We start from the raw sequence: 23,382 nt of genomic DNA, 5'->3' as shown, positions 1-23,382 counted from the left end.
AGTTAGCAGAGTGCTAATATTGTGTCAGGCTGTGTTATTGTGTAGTTATTCATTAATGATGGAACATTATTCTAAAGTGTTACCGAATTATTATCTAAATCCTATCGACGTTTTACTTACATATTTGTCAATGACGTCTTTTGTAAATTACAGATCATGAACAGTCCATACAATTAAGTTCTGACAGCGATGACATCACAGAGGCTGATCCAGACACACTGTCCTCGGAGGAGCGGTAGAGACCCAGCATCAGAGAGACACAGAAACACGAGCGCTCTCCGCCTCATGTGGAGTTTACACGGCTGCTTCATTTCTGAGATAGCTGTGTGTGGATTACTTCTTAATTTAGACAAATATTCTTTTGCAGCGATGGTAAGTAAAAACTAAAGCCACTTTTGTTCTCAAAAACAGGTAGTTACAATACAGGTAGCCTAAAGTTAGTCGCATTTGCCTTTTTATTTTGTGTGTAACGTTAGCTACTGTAATTTAATCATCGGTCGCGATGAATGTCTGTACAAATCGCGATCTCTACATAAAGATGATCATAGCTGTATGAGACGTGTGCTTTTACATTACCAATGAGCTTTTAAGAACAAACTTGAACTGATGAGTCTTCCCGTGCATGCACTTTATAAACTCGTGTATGCGAGCAAATCAGCCGGATTAAGTTAAATAAAATACAGTTAGCCTATTAAAATACCGGTTAAATACCAGTGCATTTCCCTCAATTTATCTAATAAAATATCTATAAACTGCATCTTATCATTTTAAATAATATGAACCTATAACAGAATACAGGAGTCTCACCCAGGGGGTTTCAATCCAATCAATCAGTCAAACAAATATATAAATAAATTAATTAAAATAGCCTATTGTTATTATCTTACTTAACGTAATTTTAGCTGAAATGAAACAAATATTGAAGAAAATTATATTTCTGCTTTTCTACTTCAAAATGTCCCATCTAATTTATTGAGTTACATTTCTTTGTAATTCTTTATGAAATTTTACTGGCAATTTCTGTGTGGAAATTGTTTAAAAAAATAATCCACTTAAATAGTAGTCTAAGTAAAAAATACCTGAATGACATAGCCTAGTGCTGAGATTGTGAAGTGTGTAACCTGTACACTTTGCCATCTCACTAGGACATGTACTGAGGTGAAGTGGGAAAATAAAATTTGGCAGAGAACTGTTTCCTGGCAGGCAGCTCAAGTGTTAGCACAATAGTATCCACCAAAATCCTTAGTAACTTGTACTTCATCCACCGAAAGTATGACTTAGTATTTGTTCTAGATTATATATTTACTATATTAGCCATTAAATAATGATTTGATATTTTCCACTTTTTTAATGGAACAGTTAATTGAACTTTTTGATTATGTGTGTGTGAGAGTATCATATTTGATGATATCAGGCTTTTGTTTGGCTCATATACAGTACATATAGGATATAGATATAGATTTAATTCTGATAGTTTGTAAAAATGCATTTAAATATCAGTTGTCATTCTGTATCTGCCAATAAGTATTTAAGATTCTTTGTAAGATGGTATTTAAATGCTTAGCCTTATGATCAAAGTTCTGTAGTTTTATGGTTGGGGCAAAACATATAATGCAATAAAGTACAATAATGATTACATATAAATGTAACTCAAAGCCTGATGTATCATATTTGATACTGACATTTGAACATGATTTGCTTCAGTCTAGTATGTGTTCATCTTGACATATAATTAACAAAATAAAAGTTATTGTAATGTTTACATCATATAAAATCAGTAGATTTCACAGCAAAAAGACATGCAAATCACCTAAGGGGAACATTTTTAGTATTATACTAAAAGGCATTTTATTTGCTAAAAAAGTACATATTATCAAATCAAATTTTATATAGCTGGCTTTAAAGAGTAAAATAATTTAACATGAGTGTTAAATTAGTTGCATTATTGTGATTTTTTTTGTCATATTTACAGTAGTTTCTACCTGTCAATCTTGTTTTTTTTTCAGATGGCTCTGTAATCACCTGTCACAATGGCTAAATCCTGGACTAGTTGTCTTTTAGTGCTGTTTATGTGGACTTGCTTAGGCGCCCAGCAAATGGAAGATGCATTGTCTTTTCAGTTTACTCATCCACTTTACAATGTAATGATATATGAAAATTCAGCCGCAAAAACCTTTGCTGAATGCCCCATAAAAATGGGTATTTTTATGACGAACCAGTCTTGGGATATTTGGTACATAATAGAATCCGGGGACCATGATAATTTATTTAAAGCTGAGAAGTATGTTTTGGGTAATTTTTGTTTCCTGCGAATAAGAACCAAAGGAGGGAATTCTGCCACTCTTAATAGGGAAGTAAAAGACCACTATATGCTGACTGTAAATGCTTTTGAAAGATATACTGGTGCTGAAACTCAAACACAAGTTAAAGTGCAAGTTCTGGACACGAATGATCTCAGACCTCTTTTCTCACCGACTACATATGGTTTTTTTGTACCCGAAAACTCAGCCATCAGAACAAGCGTAGGCAGAGTTTTCGCCACAGACGCTGACACAGGCACTAATGGAGAATACTATTTCAGCTTCAAAGAGTGGACTGACATGTTCTCCATTCATCCTACTAGCGGGGTTATAACTCTGACAGGCAAGCTGGATTACTCTGAGGTGGCTCTTTATGAGATTGATGTGTTGGCTGTAGACAGAGGTCTGAAGCTCTATGGGAGTAGCAGCAGCAGTAGCACAGCAAAGCTAAAGGTGCACGTGCTGCAGGACAATGAACATGCACCTGTCATCACAGCTGTCCCCTTAACGCCATGGAATGCAACCAGTGATCCCACTTATGCGTATGTGACTGTGGAGGACGCCGATGAAGGGCACAATGGCGAGATTGCCTCTTTGAGCATCGTAGCTGGAGATCCACTCCAGCAGTTCAAGGCCTTCAGAACAAACCCTGGGAGCAAAGAATATAAAATCAAGGCCATCAAAGATGTCGAATGGGAGGGTTATAGATTTGGGTGCAATCTTACATTGCAGGCCAAAGATAGGGGGAATCCTCCAAAGTTTTCCTCAGCGATAGTTGTGAGAGTGAGATCGCCCAGCGAATACACAGAAACTCCTACATTTGAGAAGAGCGTCTATAGAGTTACTCTCAGTGAGTTTGCACCTCCTCACTCTCCTGTAGTTATGGTCAAAACTGTACAGAAACATTCAAAGATTAACTACTTGTTACAATTTAAGATGCAACAACATGAGAATCCATTTGTCATTAATCCAAACACGGGTCTTATCACCACCGTGGCACCTGTAAAAGCAGAAAGTGTCAGTCAATATGAATTTGATGTTGTTACGAGTGACAGACGAGCAGTGGCCAAGGTGGTCGTCAGTATAAGCGATGTGAACAACAATGCCCCAGTGTTTCAAAAGTCTAATTATGAGGCCAGTATCGCTGAACACGTGCCTATTGGGACCAGTGTCTTGACAGTCAGTGCTACCGACAAAGACGACGGCGAAAACGGCTATGTCACCTACAGTATTGTCAATGTGGACAAACAGCCTTTTGTAGTGGATTATTTCACCGGTGTCATAAGCACCGCAGAGAATCTAGATTATGAGACGATGATGAGAAAATTCTCCCTAAGGATTCGGGCATCAGACTGGGGATCCCCTTTCCGCCGTGAGGCAGAGGCTGTTGTTTCAATCACTCTCACCAACCTGAACGATAATAAGCCACACTTCGAGAATATAGATTGTGATGTTACTGTGCCAAAATCTCTAGGGGTCGGTGAACAAATAATAGTGGTGTCTGCCATCGACGCTGATGATCTTGGCATAGTGCAGTACAGAATTGACAGTGGTAATAACATGAATCTTTTCGAATTGGATTCCAGCTCAGGGGTGCTGACACTTAAAAAGTCGCTGAGCGATGGCAATGGAGCGAAACAGTCTTTCCACCGCATGCAAATAACTGCCAGCGATGGAGAAATATCAAGTAACCCTATGTTCCTAAATCTAACAGTAGTTAGTGCTTTTAAACATGTCCGTTCCAAATGTGCAGAGACTGGCGTTCTGAGAACTTTAGCAAGGATGCTTCTTTTTGGCTCTAAACGACACAGTCAGAAAGAAGCAGAAGATGAATTCGCAGACATCCATTCTGTTAACCACCACACTCCACGGTTTATAGAGTCCACTCCAACTGTAATAGAAGTTAAAGAGGACCTTCCTGTAGGGACAAGCGTAGCACTCCTCAGAGCTGCCGATTCAGACTCAGGCTTCAATGGGAAATTGCTTTTTGTGATCTCAGGGGGAGATTTTGATAGTTGTTTCACGATAGAATCTGACACAGGGTGGCTTAAAGTTTTCCAACCACTTGATCGAGAAACAACAGACCACTACACTCTCAACATCACCGTTTATGACCTTGGCTCACCGCAGAAATCCTCATCTCAGATGGTAAATGTTAACATTTTAGACGTAAATGACAACAGTCCAGAGTTCCTTCAGTTGGAGTATTCAGTGGATATAAGGGAAGACACTGCTATGGCGACAGACATCATTCAGCTTGAAGCGAAAGATAAAGATTTAGGGGTCAATGGAATGGTTAGATACTCGTTTCTTACCAAAACAGACAAATTCGTCATACATGAAGAAACAGGGATTGTAACTGTTATGGGTCCATTAGACAGAGAAGCCAATCCGTCATTTGTTTTGAAGGTGGCTGCTTTTGACGCTGCAATTGATGAACCTAAAATGGTATCAACAGCATTATTATATATTAATTTGGAGGATGTGAATGACAATGCCCCTACATTTATTCCCCAACAATACCATATCAGAGTCAGAGAAGACATTCCAGTGGGCACCTTAGTGCTCTGGCTTGAAACTCACGATCCTGACCTTGGCCTGTCTGGACAGGTAAGATACAGTTTAACAGATGGGGAAGATGGAAGCTTTCAAGTGGATAAAATGACTGGAGCTGTTTATGTCTCTCAGACTCTTGATTTTGAAACAAGACAAGTATATAATCTGACAGCCAAGGCCAAAGACAGAGGCAAGCTGAAGCCTTTATCCTCATCCTGCTTCATTCATGTGGAGATTGAGGATGTTAATGAGAACTTGTACCGTCCGTCCTTCCCATTCTTTGTGGACTGGGTAGCTGTGAGTGAGGACGCCCCAGCTGGCACTTCTGTTCTGAAAGTTACAGCTCACGATGAGGACAGCGGCAGGGATGGAGAAGTTCGCTACTCCATACGAGGAGGTTCAGGCCTTGGTGTGTTCACCATTGATGAAGACAGCGGTAAGTTCATTACTATTCTTGCATTTTTAAAATAAAACAATGTCTTGTTCTGTGTAAAATTAAGCCTGGTTCATTAGGTGCAAGGATTCAAAACAAATAAGCCATTAGTAAGGATTAAGGAATCTACAAACCACACCTGAAAGGTATTATGAGCAAATAATGGAGGCTTGTGGATTAATAAAAAAAAATAATACATATATTATTATTATTATTTTTTTTTTTTTAGAAAAAGAGTGTTAAAAGTGCATTATTTATTTGTTTTGTATGGTATGTGGATTTTTCATTTTTCAGTATTAATATTAACTGATGACAGATTGCCCCACTAAGTGTGGGGTGTTTAAAGTATTGTGCTCTGCACTGTGAACATCTTTGCATCATAGCAAAATATAAAACCAAGTATCATTTATGTTATAAATACTGTATAACAATTTCAAGCAAAATATTTCTACAAAAAAACAAAAAAAAAAACAAATAGACTAATAGAAAAATTAACATTGTATTTTTTTCTAATTAAGACATTATGAACTGGCTTCGTATATCTACCAGAAAGTGTTGGGGATGCATTACAAGTAAAGCAAGTTACATAATCAGAATAGTTTTTAAGTACGTAACTAGTAAAGTAACACATTACTTTTAAATTTACTATGAGATTTTTGAGTTGTTTCAAGTTACTTTGTTTTCCCATTATTGACTGACATCTCATTTCTTGTGACATTATGACATAAACTGTCCTCGTGTTGAGAGAAATTGTGAGAGCGAGGTTCAAAGGCACTTTCTTCAGCCTGAAACTAGTTAATTTTGGTGTGAAAGGGCGTTGCTGACTGTAAGGGCGTTTACATTTTTTATTTTTATTTTTCAAATAAATGAGCAAGTCCAGCTCAGGTGACACAAAGTAACGTAATGCATTACATTCCATAAAAAGTAACCAAGTGATGCTAATTGCTCACTTTTTTTATTGAGTAATGCACAATTGTAATGCATTACTTTTAAAAGTAACTTTCCTCAACACTGTCAATCTGCATACTGTATACCATTTTGACATGTTTTGTAACCATTTTGTTATCTAATGCAATGAAATGTATTAATTTTAAGTGTGACTGAATTGTCCAGTATACATTCCAGGGCCACTACATGAATTTCTAACAAACAACTTTGCATTTGATTGCATTTGGTACCACAGTGCTATCTAAAGACATGCGAGAGAGACAAAGAGAAAAAGAGGGTAAAACAAAGAGCGATGCTGGACACTTCCACCCTGAGGAAAGAGCTTATCAAGTTTTACTTGAGTTGTAGAAGCCACACAGCTACCTTAAGAACAAAGCCCACAGCATGAAAGCTGACACTGCAGAGAAACAGACGAACAAAAAAGCTGCCTCATCTCCCTTTACCCTCTTAATCACTCCATATTTTATGTACAGTGTCTGCCCTTTACACATTTAATCCTTTATGTCTGCGTTATGAATTCTCAATTCTCTGCTAGATAATAGATCCATTTTTTGCTTCTATGTTGATTACAGTTTTAATTTCAAAAGAATATTTTTAGCGTTGTGTCAGTCGTTCCTACTTTGTATGGTTAATTTCTGCTCCATCCTTATCTAGGCTTCAGAGTTTACAATGCAAAACTCTCAGTACCATGTGACACGGTTTTATGGCAGCTCCATTGGTGCTTTCTCAGTCTAAATTTTTCAAGTGCCTTATGTTTTTCAAGTGCTTAACATGTAGTGCAACATGTTCCTTCTTCTTTTCTTTGTCACAGGCATTATAAGGACACAAGAGATCCTCGATCGTGAGACTTCTAATCATTACTGGCTCACAATCTATGCTACCGATCAAGGAATTGTGCCTCTTTCCTCATTTGTGGAGGTCTACATCGAGGTTCAAGATGTTAATGATAATGCTCCACTGACATCAGAGCCTGTGTACTATTCTTCTGTATCTGAGAACTCTCCCAAAGACTTCTCTGTCATCCAGATCCAAGCATTTGACCTGGACACAAAATCAAGCGATAATCTCTCATATAAAATAACCAGTGGAAATCCACAGGGATTTTTTGTCATTAACACCCAGACAGGTAAGTTGATACCTCTCATAAAATTCAGCCTATGTATTTGCGTTTTCAAAATGTCCATTTTTTTAAAAACTATTATTATTTTGAGAAACATATGCCCTAGTTTCTGGATCTGTGTTATTGAAACAATATCCTTTGTGTTTCATGTGCAAAAAGAAGCAGCATTGACCATTTAGTTACGAGTAGACTATTTAAAACATTTTTGAACCCTGTATTTGAGTATATACACAAATAAAGATAAAGCTTCCTTGATAACTTCAACATCTGAGTGCTCTCCACACCTGTAAGGGAGATCAGAATCAAACATTTATGAACAATAACCTTAATGTTCATTAATGTACATGTAAATCATACATATGCTATATACGTTTTGACATGAAATCTTTGTTGAAGTTTTTCATACAGTATATAGACATAATTGATATTCACACCAGCTGGTTAATTACATTCACTGAGCAGCACAAGTAATGAATGCAGCTAATTAATTTGACGCGTCAATTGATTTCTCCTCCACCAAATTACTTGCCACTCTGAGTCAGCTTAAGTCTCAACAGTGCAAGTAAAAAAGTTTTTCAAAGGATTTCCCTGCCAAAGTCAATCGAACAATCTGAACTTAGTTGATACATTTAGAACTGAATGTTTTTCTGGGAAAGAATTGAAAACGTTCAGATTTCAAGGAACAGCAAGCACAGTACACTCTAATGTATGACTCTATTTGTGTTTTTTTTTTCAATAGGAATTCAATATAAAGAAAACACTCTCTGAGGAGAATACAAAATTTAGGGTAGATTCATCTGTCATGCCTGAATGTTTCTTTTTTTGTTAGGGAGAACAGCTTGAATCTTTTATTACTGATATAAAGTTTTCTCAGTCAGAGGAAGAAACACACTAAACTTACCATTTGTCATGCACAGGGTTGGTGACAACAACATCTCGGAAACTGGACAGGGAAAAGCAAGCGGAGCATCTTCTTGAAGTAAGCTGCACCCTTTTCCACAGAGAAAAAAAAATCATGCTCCTTGTTCCCTTACAACAACACTTCACAGTGTCCACATGTGCCAAGCTCCTAAAAGGACAAAATAGCATTTTAAAAATTAGTCAATGCACTATGCTTTGTCTGATTTGTGAATGACAACAGAAGACAAATGACACAGTACAGGTTTAAAATGTCATGATGGAGTGCAGTGCTGGGTAGATTACTTCCAAATTGTAATCCGTTACTGATTACATGAGACATAGTTTGTAACATAATCCATTACATTACACATTTTGGTAATATAATTGGACTACTTTTTGATTACTTTTAGATTACTTTTGACTTTAGATTATTTACTTAGGATAATCTTCTCAATCATATTGATATAAAAATACAAAGAAAATGTATTCCATTCGTGGTTATTATTACCAGCATGAAGTGCATTAAATATTACATTAGATCAAGGTTTTCCAAAATGGGGTTCGTGATTTTAACTTTAATTAATTATAAATATTTTTTTGCTATTGTGTGAATATCGTGTAAACATTAAAAAGTAACTGTAGTCTGATTAAGAGTATTTTTTTGAATGTAATTTAAATATTTTAAAATGTAAATAAAATGTAATGTCAGTTACTATCTAATAGTGTTTCATTTTTGGGTGAACTATTCTTATTGAAGACATATTGAAGTTTACAATTAATTGAATATGCAATAATTTAATACCTCCCTCACGTTTACTTTGGCAGTAGTTTCTTAAGCGCTCAGGCATGAGATCTGTTTTTTCTTATAAACAGATCACTGTTTCGGATGATGGCAGCCCATCCAAGTCTACAGTGGTTCGTGTTATAGTCAGCGTATTGGATGAAAATGACAACAGTCCCCAGTTTTTGGAAAAGAGCTTTAAAATCAAGCTTGTGGAACGACCAGAGGCAGTCGAATGGGAGCCAATTTATCGAGTGATTGCTTATGACAGAGATGAGAGTCCCTCCTCTGATATCTCTTACACAATCGAGGAGGGTGAAGAGCACAGGAAATTCTTCATTGATCCCACAACTGGGTTTGTGTACTCCAAAGAGGTTTTTTCAGCGGGGGAGTATCATATTCTCACGGTACGTTTATTTCAATTCTTAGTCTCCAAATGGTGTCAGGCTTAATAGAGGTGTATCTGTGCTTCAGACTGAATGAGCGCATGCCCCTTCATACTGTATTTTTGATCCAAGTGGATTTTGAATGAACTTTCCTAAAAAAAAATACAGGTTTAAAAAAACAGTATATCCTCTTAAAAAATAGGTTCTTGCCATTTTTGGTACACTATGTCCAGAAACAAGAGAAAAGACTCACAATGCTCTCTTGCAGATTAAAGCATCAGACAGTGGAAGGCCTTCAAAGTCGTCCATCTGTCGGTTGCACATTGAGTGGATTCCAAAGCCTAAGCTGGCTAAACAACCGCTGGCGTTTGAGGAGATTCCACTCTCATTCTCTGTGATGGAGAATGATCCAGTAGCCCATATGGTGGGAGTCATCAGCGCTCAGCCACTTGAGTCCCCTGTATGGTTTACAATCAAAGGTAAAGATCTAAAGCTCTACAATCAGCCTTAAAAGGATATTTCCAAATTGAATATTCTGTCATCTACTCACCCTCATGTGATTCCAAACCCATATGACTCTCTATCTTCAGTGAAGCACAACAGGAGAATTTTTTAAGAGTATGGTGTTCTTCTCTATTTCATGCTAATGCTATCACTATAAATAGTGATTGGTGCTTTCAAGCACACAAAAAGGACAAATAAACATAAAATTTCCTTAAAAGTGTCTGTATGACTCATGCACATTTTAAACCTACTGATTAAAGTCATACAGTAGCTTTAAGTAAAAAACAGGCTAAAATGTAAGCCATTATTCACTGATAATCTTCCTCTCTGGTGGTCTGTTAAACGCCATAAAAAGTAAATGAGTTAAACTCCAGTACTGAATAATTAACATATTTAAGTATTGTAAATTAATTGAAAATATATGATATTTACTCGCATTCATATTGCTTCAAACCTGTACAGGTTTATATCTAACAAAATTATGTATTTTATATAATGTCAGCTGTTTTGCATTCATACTATGGTAGTCAATTTATTATTATTAACTATGGTAGTTTCAGTGTTGTTCGATTTCCAACGCTCTTCAAAATATTTTATACAGTCTTAGAATGACGTGAGGGTGAGTAAATTTTTTTTTAGGCTTTTCACTTTATTTAAACTCCAGTCAAATCCTCATAAAAAAATGTATGGGTTCAGAAGACATACAGTATCACGTTGAAATCATGCACACATCACGTATCACTTTTATGGTGCTTTTCGAAGTTTTAAAGCCTTAGTTCTCATTCACAGCAATTACATGAAAAAAAAAATCATTGGTACATTTCTCCATTTAACTTTGAAAGCCAGAACAATATTAGGATTGGAATTGTATGAGGGTGAATAAATGGAAATACATTTTTTGGGTGAATTACTCATTTAAAAGAAAGCAATAAATACAATGTTTAGTCATCTGTAGTCATTCTTGATGTTTATTTGACCTTCAGTAACCCAACCTTGATTTTGCCCTAATCAGCTTTCAGCTAACTAAATGTTTTTTTTTCCCTCTGCCACCTTCTTGTCTGCCTCCTCTGCTTTTCCTGTTTTTCTCTTTCTTCACAAGGAGTCACACATGTTAAAGAGGTTTTTCACATCCTTCAGATGGCTTGTGACCTGAACTGTACAGCAGGTATCTGCTGATAAACAGAAATATATTCTTGTTTTTCTTGCAGCTTTTGAATAATTTCCTATCACATCTTCCAGAAAGAGTTCAGAATTTGCATTCTGTGGAGAGATCTTGCACATTATTTACTTTCTCTGAATGTTTGCTACTTTAATGGCTGATGCAAATGATATATTATGCAAAAATGACACCTGTTAGTGAACAGCGTTAAAATGAGACCACTGTCTGTATTTATATGAACAGGTGGAAACGCTGACAGCCACTTTGACGTGGAGAGGGCGAGTGGCACAATCATCATCGCTGGTGCTCTAGATGCTGAACGGCAGTCAAATTACAACCTCACTGTTGAAGCAACAGATGGAACAAGATCTATCAGCACTGAGGTGTTTTGTCTTTAATGGCACTTACCAAGAAATTGCCCATGTATTTATAAAATTGGAGCTGTTGAATAATGGATGGGGGATAAGAAAAATGATGCACATATTTGCTTTTGACAAAGCGCGTGCACCTGTATTGTGACAGGATAATTGTTTTGTTGCTTAGTATCACCTATACATACGTCACTGCTCAACTTGCAAAAACCATTTAAAATGAACAAGATTACATGCCACACCATGAATGACAGATTTGAATTTCTCAGAAAGCAAACATATTATTTTGCTTTTCCCTAAACGCTTGATATCTCAACCTCTTGATCATGTTTCTAAAAAAAAATCCTCCCAAAAAAAGAAGTACAGATTTTAGTTGTATCCATTTCATTTATTTGTCTTGCTACACGTGACATTCCAAATCGAAAGATCAGGTTTAATCTCAATAGAACATATAAGATTTCATGTCAAAAACATGATAACTCAACTAGCTGGAATGTACCCTCCTCCTACATATTGAAATACTAGACTTGGCTGGAGTCAGGCTCTCTGGCTGTCTTTCTAATGTACAGGATGCCTTTGTCCTTTTGTCATGGTGTGAGCATACCTCTCCTTGGGGGCGATACCTGCATGTATCAGCCAAGCCAGCCAGCCTTATCAGGTCACAGTGCGAGACTCATCCATCAATATGAGCAGACCCAGAGGCAAAGAATGATGTGAGAGGGAGTAATGTTTTAAAAGAGAGCTCCGTTTCAGCCCTCAGCCCATCGCTCCTGTTGCAGAGAGCATGCCCTCCAGGAGATTGCACTCAGTACAGTTTGTCATCCCATAATGGGCTTCTTACTTGTGGGCAGTTTCAGGGTCTGTGTGAATTACAGAATTTCATAAATTTGTGTCTCAGGACAAATAATATGCACTGGGTGCCCTATGTTCTGGTTGCTTGGATAAACACATTCTCCAAAAAACATGAATGTTTTTACAGTATGATGAACATAAAATGTGGATTTTGGACGTATTCTATGATTTTGAAGAAAGCACTTCCTTAAAAGCAGCCAAATTTAATATAAGTTATTCTTATGTTTACTCAATAGAAATTTCCCAGCAAAAAGACCTGAAGGGGGATGTTCTTATAATTAAGCTAAGAGGCATTTACTTGGTAAAAATTATAAACTTATAGTAAATTGAGTGTAATTTAAAGACCTTAGAAATGTGTGAATTAAATATGAAATGGTAGGACTTTAAATGTTATAATAAATGCATATATGCCATATTTAACTGTGTGGATTGTGATTTGTTAAACAGGTTATAATTCAGGTTATTGACACAAATGAACACCGCCCCCAGTTTGGACAAAACCAATATGAAATAAGTATTTCAGAGGAAACTCAGCCTGGTATGAAGATACTGGAAATAAATGCAACAGATAAAGATGAGAAGAACAAATTATCCTACACATTGTTGAGCAGCACAGACTTATTCAGCCTGAAGAAGTTTCGTCTTGATCCTGCAACAGGCTTTCTGTACACAACTGAAAAACTGGACCATGAAACCATGCACAGACATATCCTCACAGTAATGGTAAGGCCATGCATGATCTTCTTTGTCCACTACACTAAGTTTTAGAAGAAAAACTGCAGCTGGTTGTTAAAGTACAGTATGTCATATTATTTCAGGTTAGGGATCAAGGTGTACCTGTGAAGAGTAATGTTGTGAGAGTGATCATCAACGTGGAGGACAGTAATGACAATACACCATGGTTCACCAGCTCTCAGCACACTGCCCGTGTGTTTGAGACAGCTGCGATTGGTTCATCTGTATTACAGGTCACTGCTTTGGATAAAGACAAAGGCCTAAATGCTGAAATCCTCTACAACATAGATTCAGGTACAGCACAGCTTTACTAACACTGCACTATTATTAACACTGTATTATTATACAGATACAATTGCTGTATAAATTGTCAGTGAGATAATCAATTCCCTCTTTCCGATGGTATAGGAAATCATGGAAATTCCTTCAACATTGAACATTCTTCAGGCATTGTAACAGTTGCAAGAGAACTTGATCATGAATACAAAGACCGGTATGAATTGGTAATTAAAGCATCAGATAAAGGAGAACCGCCTCTCAGTGTGGTTACAACCGCCAAGATCACGGTCACTATCTCGGATAATAGCAAGCCAAAGTTTCCCTTCAGTTCAAAATCAGCTGAAGTCAGTGAATCTGTCCCTGTTGGGAGTTTTGTAACTTTAGTTTCAGCCTTCAGTCAATCAACCATCTACTATCAGATCAAAGAGGGAAATGTGAACAGCGCATTTGACATCAATCCAAACTCTGGTGCTGTCATCACAAGGAAAAAGCTGGACTTTGAAACCCTTTCGTCATATAAACTGGTTGTGCAAGGGTCAGACATGGCTGAAAGGTCAAGCAGTGTCACAGTAAATATTCATTTAAAGGATGAAAATGACAATGCTCCTGTTTTCACTCAACCTGAATTCACTGGCTTCATCAGTGAGTCAGCCCTTGTAAGAAGTGTAGTTCTAACTTCTCAGAATGTTCCACTTGTTATTCGTGCAACAGATGCAGATCAGCACTCAAACGGCAGGCTTGTTTATGAGATTGTGGAGCCAATTGCTCATAACTATTTTTCTATCGATTCTGGGACCGGAGCTATTCAAACTCTCAGCATTCTGGATTACGAGCAGAGAAAGGTGTTTGACTTCCAGGTTCAGGTCCATGACACTGGAATGCCACGTTTGTTTGCGCGAAACAATGCCAATGTGACTATACATGTCATTAACATCAATGATTGTGCTCCAAAATTCACTCAGGATTTATATGAGAAAACACTCCTTCTTCCAACCTACAATGGAGTTAAAGTGACAACAGTAAAGGCTACAGATGAGGACTCACTGCCAGAAACAAAACTGCGCTTTGAACTTTTAGATGGCAACATAGGGAACAAATTCAAGCTTGATCCAACTTCAGGGGATATTTTTGTGCAAAATGCCACACAGTTGCGGAGCAGGTACAGACTGACAGTCCAAGTCTCTGATGGAAGCTTTTCTGGCACTGCAATCATTAAAGTCAGTGTTAAAGAAAATAAAGGTCACAATCTTAAGTTTACTCAGGAAATTTTCACCGCCTATGTGCAGGAAAACTCAGCAGAGAAGAAAACCCTGGCAATTCTCTCTGTAGTTGGAAATAGAGTCAATGAGCCTTTGTTTTATTCTATTCTCAACCCTAACAGCAAATTTGAAATGGGACGCACATCTGGAGTCCTCTTCTCCACAGGCATTCCATTTGATCGTGAGGAGCAGGATTTGTTCGAAATCTTTGTGGAGGTTACAAAAGATCCAAGGTTAAACAGTACTGCCCATGTGCTTGTGAGAGTGCACATTGAAGATGTGAATGATAATGCCCCCGTCTTTGTAGATCAGCCGTATAACGTCATTGTTCCAATTGACAAAACCGTGGGTTCGGTTTTCAGGAAGGTGAACAGCGTGGACAAAGATATCGGCAGAAACGCAAAGGTTACATACCATTTGAAAGGGCATGATAAATATTTTCAGGTAAGCCCTTCTGGAGAAATCTCTCTTAAAAGACCTCTTGAGTTTAAAAGCATTGGCAAATTCGTCATTAACATCACTGCACAAGACGGAGGTGAACCACAACTGTTTTCAAAAGCAGAGGTTGTTATTTCAGTGGTAAACAAAGCTACACCAATGTTTGAAAGACCTTTTTACAAGCTTGAAATCCCTGAGAATGTGCAAGTGCATACATCTGTACTGCAAGTCTTAGCCAATCAATCTGCAGGCCCTCGTGCTGTCTACAGCATCTGTGGGGGAAACCCATTCGATCAGTTCTACATTGATTTCAATTCAGGACTCATTGAAGTCATCCAGCCATTGGATTATGAGGCTCATCCTGCATATCGGTTATGCGTCCAGGCGACAGACTATTTAACAGGTGCCAACTCTGATGTTTTTGTAGATATCATATTGGAAGACGTCAATGACAATGCACCCAAATTTGAAGAGGCAGTGTATAACATCAGTATCTCTGAATCTGCTGTAATTGGAACCTCTGTGCTACAAGTGGTAGCCATGGACTCTGACACAGGAAGCAACGCAATTCTATTTTACCAGTTGTATGAAAAGGATGGAAACACTTCAGATCACTTCAGAATAGATGTTGAGAGTGGAGTCATATGGACTGCAGGACTATTGGACCACGAAACTCAATTGCAGCATGAACTTATTGTAAAAGCACTTGACCATGGAGTAGTTCAGCTGTCTGATGAGGTCCAAGTGATCATATATGTTACAGATCTTAATGACAACCCACCTGTTTTTGCACACCAGCTTTATAATGCCACAATAAACAAGATTTCTTCTCCAGGGCAGCTTTTGACCTGTGTTAAAGCATATGATGCTGACAACTATGGAACCAGTCAGCTTGAGTATGCTATTTTGTCTGGAAATGACAACAATATCTTTGCCATTGATGCATCAAGTGGAGAAATTGTGATTGCCAACTTCAGCCAGCAGTCTCTTGAGCACTTCTACAGCTTAATTTTGTCAGTAACTGATGGTGTTTTTAGAAGTACTGCTGAGGCAAACATCTATATGATGGGTGAGAACAGTCACAGCCCATCATTTACCCAGGATGAGTATGTTATTGAGCTCGCTGAGAACTCTCCAGTTGGTACGTTGGTTGGACAAGTTGAAGCCATTGACAAAGACCCAGGGATATATGGACAATTGACATTCTTCATTGTAAATGATATCGCCAGGGATAAATTTACCATCAACGATGATGGCCAAATTCATACAGTAGAGAGTTTTGACAGAGAAAACCCTGAGGAGAAAACAATTAGCATCAGTTTAATGGCTAAAGATGGAGGTGGTCGATTAAGCTTTTGTACTGTTCTTGTAACTCTCTCAGACGTGAATGACAATTCACCCAAATTTAGGCTTTCAGAATATAAAATTTCTGTACCAGGAGATGCTACCAGTGGTACGACAGTGATCAAAACATCTGCAGTAGATGAAGATGACGGAAGTAATGCTGATATAATTTACACTATTGACTCTGATATAGGGCACTTTGAAATTCATCCACTTAGTGGTGCAATTGTCACAAAGGAGAGTCTAATTGGGCTGGAAAATGGCCTCTATTCCTTACTTGTGAAGGCTAAAGATTCTGGAAGCCCACCAAGGCAATCTGTTATTCCTGTTTCAATTAGAATAGTCCCCCCTGAAACATCAATCCTAAAGTTTGCAGAGCCGTCACTGTGGCTGGAGCTTTCAGAAGACCTGGCTGTCGGAAGTGAGATGGATAACTTCCAAACCGAGAATGAGCGGCCTGTGATCTACAGCCTTGTTGGCGGGAACACTCCTGAGAGTAACAAAGATGATGTCTTTGCTATTGACAGCATTACTGGAAAGCTTACACTCACAAAAAGACTAGACTATGAAACTATTAAATGGTACCAGCTTGCAGTACAGGTCAGAGATGCTGAGGATAGCATGGAAATTGTCTCAATTATAGATGTGAGTATCCATCTCAAGGATGTCAATGATAATAGCCCACAATTTGAGTCCTACCCCTACCAGTCATATATTGTTGAAAACCTACCGAAGGGGACTTCTGTAGTGCAGGTCAAGGCAACCGATCTGGATTCATGGCTGAATGGTCAGGTCACTTATACTCTGCATGGAATCCAGGAGCAGTCCGACGTTCTGGAGATGTTTGAAGTGGAAAGTGAGTCGGGATGGATAACCACCCTCAAAGAGATAGACAGAGAAATGACAGACCGATATCGAATCACAGTGCTGGCCACAGACAGAGCCCAAGGGCTACAGATGACAGGCACTACTGTTGTAGAAGTGACAGTTGTGGACACAAATGACAACCCTCCCTTATTTACTGAAGCAGTTTTTAAAGGCACTGTGAGAGAAGATGAATCCACACCAGGCACTGTTGTCACTATTCTTAGCTATACTGATTCTGACAGTGAGGAGGTCAACAGGAGGTTCAGCTGCTTTATCACAGGTACACTGTCCATGCTACTAAGTGAAACCAGTGAGATTTAACATTGAAGAGATCACCATAAATGTCATAATTTACTCTCCCTCATACTATGTGATATATGGAAGCCTGTTTCTGCCACTAAAAAACAAAAAGGAAGTTGCAATGTTTTATTTCATAATTCTGACCTTTTTCTGACAATTGCAAGTTTACATCTTGCCATTACGGAATTTATTTTTGATGATATAAACTTGCACTTGCGAGTTATTGAAGTCAGAATGGTGAGATATAAACGTGCAATTCTGAGAAACAAATTCGCAATTCTGAGAAATAAAGACTTTTTTCTCTTTTTTTATCTCCCAATTCCGACTTTATAACAAACAATTGCAAATTATTAAGTCAGAACTGTGAAACTCGAAGTTCAAAAAAAAAAAAATTAATTCCCCTCAGATTTGGACTTTATAACTCGCAATTTCTAGAAAAAAATCTTAATTGTGAGAGATACATTTTTTAAAATAAAAAGTTAGATTTGCGAGTTTATATCTCACAATTCTGAGACAAAAAAGTCAGAATTGCGAGTATATATCTCGCAATCACGAGATGTAAACTCCCAGTGCAAAAAGAAAAGTCATAAGTGAGAGATAAAAAGTCACAATTACCTTTTTTATTTTTTATTCAGTGGCGGAAACAGGCATCCATAATGATTTGTTTGTTCCTGTAATATAAAAAGAAGAATGTCCATACAGTTCAGACTACCCAGAAATCAAACCATACAGTGTTCATCAAATCATTGGTCATCCAAAGCAACGCTTGGCTAAATATGAAGACAGTATCATTTAAGATGTTTATATTGTGAGTTAAATATCATGAACAGCATTTTTAGTTTTAGGTAAACTATCCCTTTATCTTGCCAACCTTAAAAATACATGATGTATTTTTTTTTACCCCTCTTTTTACTTCTTGACCGCCTAAAATCCCCTGGAACCAGTTTGAAAACACTTTGTCTTAAGCCATGTGATAACTTTGTGTGAGGAACAGACCAAAGTTTGATTTTTGGGTGAACTATTCCTTTAATGAAACTGGTATTGGCATTTCAACATGGTAATTTTGTGAAGTATTTACTATTTATTAACTTTTGGATAGTTAGCAAAGTCATTACAGAGCTAACTCCAGAAACTCAATTGCTGGATGTTATGAATAATCTATGATATGTATATGAGTGTTCTGTATTATACAGAAGCTGATTAGAGATATTCAGAGCATCTTGTTACTGTCCTCAGTTTCATTACATTGCCTGATTAGTATCTTGTATGCAGCTAGAAATACAATGAATCCCCAAGCTGTTTAAAACGATGCTAAACGCATGATGATTTCACTGCTAAATTCCCTATTAAATATTTCTGATTAGACCAAAGTTAATTTTTTCTTATTTAATATATTCAGGTGGAGACCCACAGGGCCTGTTTGATGTGAGGCACACAGATGGTGTTTGGGTGGTCACTGTCAGCAAAACCCTGGACAGGGAGGAGAGAGATTTCTATCTTTTAAACATCACAGCCACTGATGGAACCTTTGAGACAAAGGCTACCGTGGAGATCAGTGTCCTTGATGCAAATGACAACAGTCCTGTTTGTGAGAAGGCATGATGTGTATATTCATTAGCCCCTGAGCTCTTTATTCCAAACTGTGCAGAGAACTTTTAATTAATACATTTTAGAAACATAGCACATTTTTCAGAAAGAATTTCTTTACAAACTGACTTCTGCAGTGTCAGTTTAAACTGAAATCCACTTTTGTTCTCAGGATGTGTATACTCAAACTATTCCTGAAGATGCTCTTGTTGGAAGACAAATTCTTCAAGTCACAGCCACTGATGCAGATATCCAGTCAAATGCGGAAATCACGTACCAGCTGAGTGGCAGTGGAGCTGAATCATTCACAATTGATGCCAAAACAGGTAAAATGAGGAAATTGGAAATATATAGCCATTTAGCCTGCATTTTTATCTAAAGCAAGAGGTTAAGTGTCTGATTCAAGGACACAATGGCAGTTACTCATTGATCATTCCTTGCCTGGTTCAAGCCCACAGCCTTGTGTTTATCAGTCCTGATCGGTATCGACTTTAATGCATTCAGTGTTTAATGTGAATAGCAATTTTTCTAATACCTATTGTTCCAAATTCGCTTTACATAGAACAGAATAAAAGGTATTCATTTCTTTAAATCATACTGACCCTTGTCTTTCAATAGTAGTGTATATATTAGTGTTTGTCTTCTAGGGGCAGTGAGAACACTGGTAACCCTGGACAGAGAGAGGACAGAGGTGTACAACTTAACTGTGCGTGCAGTGGACGGAGGCGATCGTTTCTGCCAAGCTTCTGTGTTCATCACCGTCGATGACGTTAATGACAACAGCCCCAAATTCACATCTGACCAATATCACATTAGTATTTTTCATAATACACAACCTGGGACATACGTGGCACGACTAGAGGCCTTTGATGCAGATATTGGTATGAAAAACTTTTCAACATTATCATTTCTGTTGTTTGGTAACCTTGTTTGGGCAAATTCCCCTCATACAATCATGAAGAATTTGTTAGATTGTAGTCCATTGTTCCAGCAGTGTGTCATCTTGATTGAAGCAGTTGTTGCATCAGTAGTTATTGGTATGTGCAATCTTTTGCTCTGTGTGACATTTCATCACTCTCATCTTCACTCAGCGGTGTAGAATTCTCTGACAATGGAATAGCTGAATATAATCTTTGCTCCTCGTGCACTATTGTCTTTGCTTCATGCGAAGTTAACAGTTACTTTCTTGCAGTGGTCTTATTTTCTGAGGTTATTTGAACTTTTTTGCTTCTGAATTAAAGTTCAGATAATTTTTTTCCTCTTTTAGAACATCTCAAGTGCCTGTTGCGTGTTTAATCTTCAAATTTGTAACATTTCAATTATTTCTGTCCATCTGGGCTTCAGTCTCAACACTAGAAGATGGCGAGATGCTTGTCTTGATGAAGTTACGGCAAAGCTTTCAATTCTCTTCCGCATCATTACTCTTTAAAGCTCGGTCACTTGAAGGTCTGTCTGTCTTGCAAACACTATTGTGGGCACTAATGACTAAAGTAAACAACTACCGGGATGGTTGTCTTGTAATTAGTGGTTCTTTCAGAAATTACCATCAACAAGATGTGTTCGTGAGCATTCGCTGATTGGAGGGGAGATTGTGAAGTGATTCATTCCAATTCAACTCAGCTGTCATCGTAGCATTTTCATAGGCGTTAATTAGTCAACAGCAATTAGGCTGGATGACCGGGTGACACCAACAACAAGGTCTGCTCTCATTGCACTAATGAGCATATGAACAAGTATGTATTTGTATATAAACTGCAAATTAACCAAACAAGAAGCAATCAGATCATATTTATGCCATCCTTCCCCACTATGACATGAAACAGACTAGAGGAACAGGCTCGTTTTTTGCATCCCTTGGGTTTTGTTGCAAGTCCGGACAGTCTCAGAATGTTATCATGTCAACCCACTCATGACTTAATGATATTCCTCTGCCCACTTCTACTCAATTTAAGTCCGATTTTTGAACATGTTTACTCTGTCTTAATTTGAGGCTGCATTTTTGTCATGAAATATTATTAATTTAATAACAAAGAGCAGAAATCACAGCAGAAATTACTGTTTCTCTTACAATAAGTGCAAGATCTATTGTTGTTGCCAAAAGTTTTATAAAGGGATCACTGAAGGTACACATGCTGGATGGGTCTTTTGAGAAGATATATACTGTAAAACATTTAGAACTCTCATTTTAATAACACTTCAGCCTATCAACTAGTTAAACAATTTACTAATGATCTGGTCAACTATTTTTTTTTCTTGCCTTCAGGAAAGCAGCACTGTAAAATGTAAACTAAATGTGTGTTATTATTATTATTATTATTATAATTTTCAGAGAAGAACTGTAAAAATGCCATAGTAAAAACCTTTTAACCAAGTTAACTGTAAGTTACCTGACCATATACAGTGAAAAACTGTTAATAGTTTAACATCACATGTAATTTTACAGTAAAACTGAGTAAAATCTGTGAATTAACATAATTTACTGTTGACAACTAAATCATTATTTTTGCACATCATCATTATGATGTTTCGTGTTACACTTTCTGTTACTTAGTTAATATTTATTTTAATATTTTTAATACCCTGATAGTATTTTGTTTTTGTGTTTATGATCAAGTGCACAGTCTACCATATTTTGTTTTTATGGACAGGCCACTTACAATGAACCCTGATTCATCATGCTTTTTTTCATCATGTCTTAAAGCAGGCTGCATCCACCAGAGTCCAATGCTAATATGGGCTGCAAATCTAATATGGGCCGTCAGAAATCTAATGCAGACCTCCAGAACTGACCTTTCCTAATATTCTCTCTTGTTTCTTTATCTCCAGGGATGAACGGTAAAATACGTTACACATTTGAGGACTCTGCCGGAGGTCTGTTTTCAATCGAGGAGAGCTCAGGAATTATCAGTTTAGAAAGGCCCCTGGACAGACAGACGAAGGCCACACATGTGCTGAGGGTACGAGCGACAGATCATGGCTCTCCTCTTAGACTGTCCTCTCTCAGCTCTGTGGTGGTGACAGTGCTGGACGCTAACGACTGTCCACTGGCGTTTGAGCATAGGGAATACGTTTCCACAATTCCTGAGGATGTTACCGTAGGGACAAAGCTTTTGAATGTCTTTGCTGCAAGCAGGGACCGGGAAATGACCTCCCAGACAACATACTCTATCACCAGCGGCAATGAGCAAGGAGCTTTCCGAATTGATTCACAGACAGGTGACACACACAGTTTCCCCTCTGATGATGTGACTCAAAGAGGACTCTACTGTGCTTTGGGGATCTAGTGAATGTTTTATGTTTGCAGGTGACATCTTTGTGATGGAGCCGCTGGACTATGAGGCTTCTCCTCAGCACTTCCTGAGAGTGAAGGCCACAGGAAAAGAGTTGCTCAGTGCCATAGCTACTGTTACTATTCACCTCCTTGACATCAATGACAACAGCCCCGTGTTCAGCCAGAAGATCTACTCGGCTGTAGTCAGTGAGGACGCCAAACTCGAGAGCACAGTGCTGACGGTAAGTGTTTTGCATGTGTTTGCATTAAACTGCACCATATCCTTGAAGTGGTCCATAGTGTAGGCAGTTATGTTTTGCAGAATGCATGGCAGTTACGTTTCAGGTTCTCTCTAAACTGGAATTTGACTCGCAGCCTTTGTGAACAATAAAACCCGCCTTCTTTGACTTGTTTGCTCATCTTAAACATCTTAAGCATGATGAGCGCTATTAGACCACTGAGGCAGATCATTAGAAATTCGTCTATCTTGACGTTGTGTGATATCTTTTGAAGCACCAAAGTAGAGTTAGTAGCCTATTTATTTTTTCATTAATTACACATACCTTGGAAAAAGTCCCAGATCTCGGGACCTCAATAGTAAGAAACTAAAAACACACAGAACAACACCCTGGCATTATGCCAGTGAGTTCTGGGTAAGCAGGCACCATATTAATCTAGTTAAAATGATGAAATTATGTTTTGATTGTGTTGCTACACCAATATATAAATGTGTGGCATATGGTTTAGGTGAGATAAACAGATTTTCATCAAGCATAATGATCCCTGTCCTTAGGTACTTGCGAATGATTTTGATGGGCCTTTAAACAACCGAATCTGCTATTCCATTGAGAACAACAACCAAACGTGTCCATTCATCATGGATGCAGTCAGTGGTGAACTGCGACTGGCCCATCAGTTGGACAGGGAAAAGGTAATATTCCTCCTTCATTACATCTTCACAGGCCTTGACAACAGTGTTCCTAATTCCTCAG

General features: G+C 37.9%; 1 protein-coding gene across 1 annotated transcript in view; it reads left to right on the top strand.

Annotated features, from left to right (window-relative positions):
- Positions 1–2,029: 2,029 nt before the first annotated feature.
- The window catches only part of fat1b (FAT atypical cadherin 1b), a 31,389-nt gene continuing 10,036 nt past the window's right edge, over positions 2,030–23,382 (top strand). The window contains exons 1-16 of the mRNA XM_059515546.1: positions 2,030–5,292; positions 7,049–7,363; positions 8,275–8,336; positions 9,131–9,445; positions 9,693–9,909; positions 11,037–11,093; positions 11,331–11,470; positions 12,758–13,033; positions 13,129–13,339; positions 13,454–17,512; positions 18,932–19,128; positions 19,292–19,445; positions 19,767–20,000; positions 21,946–22,335; positions 22,424–22,632; positions 23,184–23,321. Coding sequence (XP_059371529.1) covers positions 2,031–5,292; positions 7,049–7,363; positions 8,275–8,336; positions 9,131–9,445; positions 9,693–9,909; positions 11,037–11,093; positions 11,331–11,470; positions 12,758–13,033; positions 13,129–13,339; positions 13,454–17,512; positions 18,932–19,128; positions 19,292–19,445; positions 19,767–20,000; positions 21,946–22,335; positions 22,424–22,632; positions 23,184–23,321 — 10,236 coding nt within the window. The 5' untranslated portion in view covers position 2,030. The remainder of the gene's footprint in view (positions 5,293–7,048; positions 7,364–8,274; positions 8,337–9,130; positions 9,446–9,692; positions 9,910–11,036; positions 11,094–11,330; positions 11,471–12,757; positions 13,034–13,128; positions 13,340–13,453; positions 17,513–18,931; positions 19,129–19,291; positions 19,446–19,766; positions 20,001–21,945; positions 22,336–22,423; positions 22,633–23,183; positions 23,322–23,382) is intronic.

The sequence above is a fragment of the Carassius carassius genome, chromosome 29 (genome assembly GCF_963082965.1).
Source record: "Carassius carassius chromosome 29, fCarCar2.1, whole genome shotgun sequence".
In the NCBI taxonomy this organism is placed as follows: domain Eukaryota; kingdom Metazoa; phylum Chordata; class Actinopteri; order Cypriniformes; family Cyprinidae; genus Carassius; species Carassius carassius.
Note: the sequence above shows the minus strand (reverse complement) of the source record. Positions and strands in the feature narration are given on the sequence as shown.